Source organism: Cebus imitator, unplaced genomic scaffold (assembly GCF_001604975.1).
Source record: "Cebus imitator isolate Cc_AM_T3 unplaced genomic scaffold, Cebus_imitator-1.0 Scaffold258, whole genome shotgun sequence".
NCBI lineage: Eukaryota > Metazoa > Chordata > Mammalia > Primates > Cebidae > Cebus > Cebus imitator.
Window position 1 is genome coordinate 1,140,453 of NW_016107573.1, and position 7,024 is coordinate 1,147,476.

At 42.6% G+C, this 7,024-nt stretch overlaps 1 protein-coding gene across 1 annotated transcript in view; it reads right to left on the reverse strand.

Annotated features, from left to right (window-relative positions):
• SFI1 (SFI1 centrin binding protein) overlaps positions 1–7,024 on the reverse strand; it is a 109,677-nt gene that overhangs the window by 26,343 nt on the left and 76,310 nt on the right. Inside the window, 2 exon segments of the mRNA XM_017499526.2 lie at positions 2,435–2,501; positions 4,225–4,322. Of these exon segments, the coding sequence (XP_017355015.1) occupies positions 2,435–2,501; positions 4,225–4,322 (165 nt within the window).

Genomic DNA, 7,024 nt, shown 5'->3' on the forward strand with positions numbered 1-7,024 from the left:
CTCCTGCCTCAGCCTCCTGAGTAGCTGGGATTACAGGCATGCGCCACCATGCCCAGCTAATTTTTTGTATTTTTAGTAGAGACGGGGTTTCACCATGTTGACCAGGGTGGTCTCGATCTCTTGACCTCGTGATCCACCCGCCTCGGCCTTGTATGTTACTTTTTTAAAAGGAAGAAACCCACAAAAAATAATATTTTTATCTTGTCTAAGAATAGAAACAACTGATGTGCTCCTGGGCTATCTAAAGCAAGAGGTGATATTCGATTGTTAGCTAAAGGATTAGAAATGATTGAGCAGGGCTCCTCCTATTTTTCAGACCTGCCATACCTTTGAAAGCAGGCCATGCTAGATCAGTGTGAGAGATGAAAAGGTGGACCCCAAACTGTCCACCAGTGTTGGGCCCCTGTGTCAAGGGAAGGAAATAAAAGAGACCCTCTGCTCTCCAACTTGAATAAATACAACCTTTCAAACCTGACACTCAGTCTTCTTCTGAAAGGTTTTCCTACATTCTGGTGAACTTGTATTACATAAACTTAAAATAACAAGTGGCAATATCTTTTCAAAGCCAGTAACATAATCCAAAGGCATGTCAAGGAATGCAGTGACTCTAGCATTTCCTAAGTGTGGGAGGCAAGAGTGACGCAAGAAGAGGCCATGCCCCGTAGCATCCAAACTCTACCAACTTAGATCATCCTTGGAAAAACTCTGGAGATCAACGGCAGTTCGTTTGTTTGTTTGTGCATTAATTCATCCAAATATTAGCACATACCCCATGCCAAGCACTGTGTCGGGCTAAGGAGAAAAAAGGGACAGGCTGCACTCTTAAAGGACTTCATAGCCAGTGGGGAGAGAGAAGCCAGTGAACAATTACATGATGAATGTTCTGATAAAGCTATGCCTGACGGGTAGGGGTGGAGGTGGACTGGCCTGGGGGAGGAGGTGACATGTGAGCTGGAAGGGAGTGAGAAATCGAGAACTGGAGGTACAATGAGAAGCAGGAGAGCACAGAGGACCTTTAGGGACACTGGCAGCTTAACTGGTCAGAGTGCCGTTATGAAGGAACAGAGTAGTATCGGCAACGAGGAGAGAAACAGACAGGGACCAGCTCCCAAAGGAGTGTGTAGGCCTTGCTAAAAATTTGGATTCTGGCGGGGTGTGGTGGCTCATGCCTGAAATACCAGCACTTTGGGAGGCTAAGGCAGGTGAATCATCTGAGGTCAGGAGTTCAAGACCAGCCTGCCCAACATGGTGAAACCCCATCTCTACAAAAATACAAAAAGTAGCCAGGCATGACGGTAGGTGACTGTAATCCCAGCTACTCCGGAGGCTGTCAGGAGAATCACTTAATCCCAGAAAGCGGAGGTTGCAGTGATCCGAGATAGCGCCAGGTGACTAAGCCTAGGTGACTGAGCAAGACTCCATCTCTTTTTCTTTTTTTAAAAGACAGGGTTTCACCATGTTGGTCAGGCTGGTCTTGAACTCCCGATCTTAGGTGATCCGCCTGCCTTGGCCTCCAAGGTGCCTGGATTACAGGCATGAGCTACCACGCCCAGCCGCAAGACTCCATCTCAAAAAAAAAAAAAAAAAGGATTATATCCACAAACTATGGGGAACTAGATAGATTTTTAGATTCACCTGTTAGACTCTAGCAGAAGATGGAGGTATGGTTAGGATGGGCAGCACAAAAATAACTGGGAGGAGTTTGGTTGTCTTCCTCTGTCTCACTCCCAGAGACAACCAAAAAGGGGCACTTCTCACAATGGCAGAATCATCCATTGAACCCTTTCCCACTGAGTATAAACATGTCTTTGAACTCCTTCTCAGTTCAACATTCCAGACAGCTACTCCTAACTGTTAGAACGGGCTTGTAAAGTCACACTAACTTGTCACCCTGGTGCTAAAGTATGAGCCCTGGTAGAGCAGGAATTTTATCTACTTTACATCACAGTTGTATCCTCAGTGCTTAGCACAGTGTCTGAGGCAGAGCAGTTGCTCAATAAGTATTTATTAAACGGAAGTGAATCTTTCTCATCTGTGGTCCTGACCTCACGTCCTCCACCCCCCTGGGAACATGCATCTCAACACTGTTTAGCACTGGGATGCAGCACTTACGCGCTGCACCTCTCCCTGTATCTCCTGCAGGTCCCACTGGGTGATGGGCTGGCTAACTCATAGACTAAATGAATTTGAGTAAACATATGAATGGCTGATAAGAGCTTAGTACTTTCAGAGAGCACTTGTATTTTCATAGCAGATTAAGAAATGGGAACTATGCAGACTTTCTGATATCATGCCTTTGAGCTTTTTCAATCCCCTCTCTTCCAAAGCAGAACAACAACACTTCTTGACATATGTGTTCTCCATGAATCTTTCCAAAGCAAATGGGTCTAACAATATAAGCCAGCAGAGCCATCTGCTAAAAAGTACTCCATACCTGCTTGTCCCGCCTCTTCTGAGTATAATGTAGCCACAATTTGACACACTTGCACAGCAGTGCTATCCTGCAACAAAATGAAAAACACCAAGGTACTTACTGCCCATCCACACCTTCAGGTTTCAAGTTCTTAAAACCTTGTTTTAAGGCAGGTAAATCAGGGTACAGTTACTTCCTGTGAGTTAAAGGCACCCTATGGGCTTAACAGTTTCATTTTAGGAGAGACATCAGTAAGATTCCGGTATCTGGCCAGGTACGGTAGCTCATGCCTGTAATCCCAACACTTTGGGAGGCCAAGGCATATGGGTCTCAAGGTCAGGAGATCGAGACCAGCTGGCTAACATGGTGAAACCCCGTCTCTACTAAAAAACTACAAAAATTAGCCAGGCATGGTGGTGCATGCCTGTAATCCCAGCTACTCAGGAGGCTGAGGCAGAAGATATGCTTGAACCCGGAAGGTGGAGATTGCAGTGAGCCGAGATCACACCATTGCACAACAGACCGGGCAACAGGAGTGAAACTCCGTCTCCAAAAAAAATAATAATAATTTGTCAACTTCTGATTCTGGACTGTGCATTGCCTAAAAATGTTGACAGCTTTCTTGTAAAACCTAATTAGACCATCAAAAGCACAGTATCTCTAGAACTTAGGAAATATGTATGGAATCCCCTAGATATCCTGAACTTCCTGGTTTCATGGTCAATCTATGGGGGTCCGTGACATGTTCCCTCTTACACTTAGTTTTGTAAACCAGGGTTTAGAATAATATGCCTTGATAACTCTACATGAGTCGGTTAATTATTGGGATTCTCACTAACTCACTAAAAAATGCTTCAAGGCCAGGCGTGGTGGCTCATGCCTATAATCCAAGCACTTTGGGAGGCTGAGGAGGGTGGATCACCTGAGGTCAAGAGTTTGAGACCAGCTTGGCCAACACGGTGAAACCCTGTCTCTACTAAAAATACAAAAATGAGCAGGGCATGGTGGTGCACACCTGTAATCCCAGCTATTCTGGAGGCTGAGGCAGGAGAATCGCTTGAACCTGGGAGGCAGAGGTTGCAGTGAGCCGACACTACACCATTGGACTCCAGCCTGGGCAACAGGAGCAAAACTCCATCTCAAAAAAAAAAAAAAAAAGTTTCAAAATTGGACCTAAACTATGCAAATTAAGTTGATTATACTATGGGGAGAGGAAGGAAGGGGAGGGCAAAGAAGAGGACACATTGAACATTTCTAGCAGCAAAAAAGTTCATACGTAGTATTTCCCTCTGAGGACTAAGATCTTACTCTTACTTGCAGGGGGGGGCCAGGCCAGGCAACTTTTATTTTTCCCTTTATACTTTTCACCCTATATATTCTGAGCTTTCCTCACAGAAATGTAGTGTTTTTATTTATTTAAGTGAATGACTAGTTCTAAAATATTGAGGACAATCCCTGCACCCCTTAAGACTGAGCCACAAATACCCCTGACTCTTCTCTTTAACACTAGCAACGCATGAATTCTAACTTGTGAACATCTTGATGCCTGCAGGACTGAGGCAATGAGCGACCAGGCACATACTTCAGACTATGGTGGCCAAGAACCAATGCAAATATCCTCATTCTTTCTCCCATGTGATCAGAAAAAAAACCAAATTCAGGAACAAATGGTTTATAGCAGGACCTCGACCCTAGCAGGCCTTTCTGAATCTGCCACACTAACCCATAGAAGGGCAAGTCATCACTCCTGGAAAACAGTAAGTCAGAGGCACAGAGTCCCTGAGAGCCAGGGATAAAGCCAGAGTCCCTACCTGTAGTGGTCCCAGGCAGCATGTAGTAAGGGGAGCTGCTCTCTTTCTTTTTTCTGCTCAATCTGAGACTGCCAGAGGTTCCAGAACCTGTGCAGCAGCTAAAGCAAGGTAGGAAGAAAATGGAAATTTACTGAGATGAAAGGTAAGGCAGTGAATCTTACTTCAACAGACTGAGCTCCCCTAAAGCAGGAGTTACCTCAGTTTGGAGCAGCCAACATACAATGGGCATACAAATTAATGATGGCTGAACTACAGAGCTATTCCGGGCCAACATAAAAGGCAAAAAGATGGTTCTTCGTCTGTGGAAATCTATATGAAGAAGCTATTCCTAATCTGGGTCTCACAGAAGACTGACATTTTAGAAAGTCATTTTAGAAATTAAAACTGCTTTTATTGCATATTCCCATCTATGAAGTAGTCTTGCATAAATGTTTAACTTCAGTCTAAACAAGCCCTTCAATGTAATGGTTATAGGAACCATGCAGAGTAAATAAAAATTAAATGATATCAAAAGGAAACAATCAGATGAATCAAGAAAATAAAACATTGTACAAAGCTAGGCATGGTGGTGTGCACCTGTAGTCCTCACTCCTCAGGAGGCTGAGGTAGGAAAATCTCTTGAGCCCAGGAGGATGAGGCTGCAATGAGCTATGATCACACCCCTACACTCCAGCCTGGATGACACAGTGAGACCCTGTCTCTAATAATAATAGTAAATAAGTTGTATATACAAAATAACTGGCCTGTCCTTTAAAGAAAAAAGGCAGTCATTTGAAAAAGTATAGCTACGCTAAGTGAAATAAGCCAGTTGCAAAAGGACAAATACTATATGATTCCACCTGTGAGGTATCTAGAATACTCAAATTTATACAGACAGAAAGTAGAATGGTGGTTTCCAGGGGACGGGGAAAGAGGAAACGTGTACACAGTTTCAGTTTTGCAAGACAGAAAAGTTCTGCCCGGCACAGTGGCTCACGCATATAATACCAGCACTTAGGGAGGCCAAGGCACGTGGATCACCTGAAGTCAGGAGTTCGTGACCAACCTGACCAACATGGAGAAATCCCGTCTCTACTAAAAATAAAAAATCAGCTACTTGGGACACTGAGGCAGGAGAATTGCTTGAATCCAGGAGGTGGAGGTTGCAGTGAGCCGAGATCGTGCCATTGCACTCCAGACTGGGCAACAAGAGTGTAACCTTATCTTAAAAAAACAAAACAGAAAGTTCTAGCAATGGATAATGATGATCATTGCACAATGTGGATGTACATGTCACAGAGCTGTATACTTAAAAATGGAATGTGATTTTAAAAAAAGGTGATAAAGTTTAAGTGATATATCTTTTACATTAAAAAATATAATGCACTAGGGATGGTGGCCTGTAATCCCAGTACTCTGGGAGGCCAAGGCAGGAGAATCACCAAAGGTCAGGAGTTCAAGACCAGCCTGGCCAACATGGTGAAACTCCATCTCTACTAAAAATACAAAAATTAGCCGGGTGTGGTGGCATGTGCCTGTAGTCCCAGCTACCTAAAAGGCTGAGGCAGGAGAATCGCTTGAACCTGGGAGGCAGAGGTTGCAGTGAGCCGAGATCATGTTACTGCACTCCAGCTTAGGCAACAGAGCAAGACCCTGTCTCAAAAAACAAACAACAACAACAAATATATATATTTGTTGATATCTATAATTTACTTTGTAATTATTCAGCAAAAAACAATGAAGCAAATATAGCAAATATTAACATTAGTATATCCAGGTAGTGAGTATATAGAAGCTTCTTATATTACTTTCTATTTTTCTGTATTCTTAAACATTTTTCATAAACCAACAGAGGAAAAAATCCTCCTACACCAAATATTTATTTATACACACACATACACACACACACACACGTGTGTATGTGTATGTAAAAAAAAAAGTGTAGTTGGGGGAAGGAAACTTCTAGATTAAAAGCTTTAGGAGACATAATAACCAAATGCATTTCTGCTGAGAATCAATCAGAAAACAACCAAATGCAGTTAGTGATCCTTAACTGCATTCTGCATTCTGGTTTGCAAAAAGCAGCTACAAATAAGACATCTTTGAAACAACTATGGGAATTTGAATACTGACTAGGTATTAGATAATGTTAGAGAATCCCTGTTAATATTCTGAGGGATGATAATGACATTGTCGTTACATAAGAAAATGTCTTTGAGTGACGCATGCTGAAATATTTAGATACAAAGTGTTGTGATGGCTATAACTTACTTTGTAATTATTCAGCAAAAAACAACGAAGCAAATATAGCAAATATTAACACTTAGTGTATCCAGGTAGTGAGTATATAGGGGCTTATTACATTACTTTTTCCTACTGTTCCATATTTTTAAACCTTTTTCATAAAACAATAACGGGAAAAAATCCTTCTACACCAACAAACAAAATCTTCAAGTAGAGACAATATTTGTTGACATCAAGTAAACAAACCATTGTTTTATCATGGACTTATAATGGAAGTAATAGACTTATAATAGAAACACAACCAAAGACTCCTATAATGCAAGATTTAAAGTGTATTTGGGGCCAGGCATGGTGGCTTATATCTGTAATCCCAGAACTTTGGGAGGCCGAGGCAGGTAGATTGTTTGAGGCCAAGAGTTTGAGACCAGCCTGGCCAACATGGAGAAAACCTGTCTCTACTAAAAATACAAAAAATCAGCTGGCCATGGTGGTGCACACCTGTGATTCCAGCTACTTGGGAGGCTAAGACACGAGAATTGCTTGAACCCAGGAGGTGGATGTTGCAATAAGCTGAGAT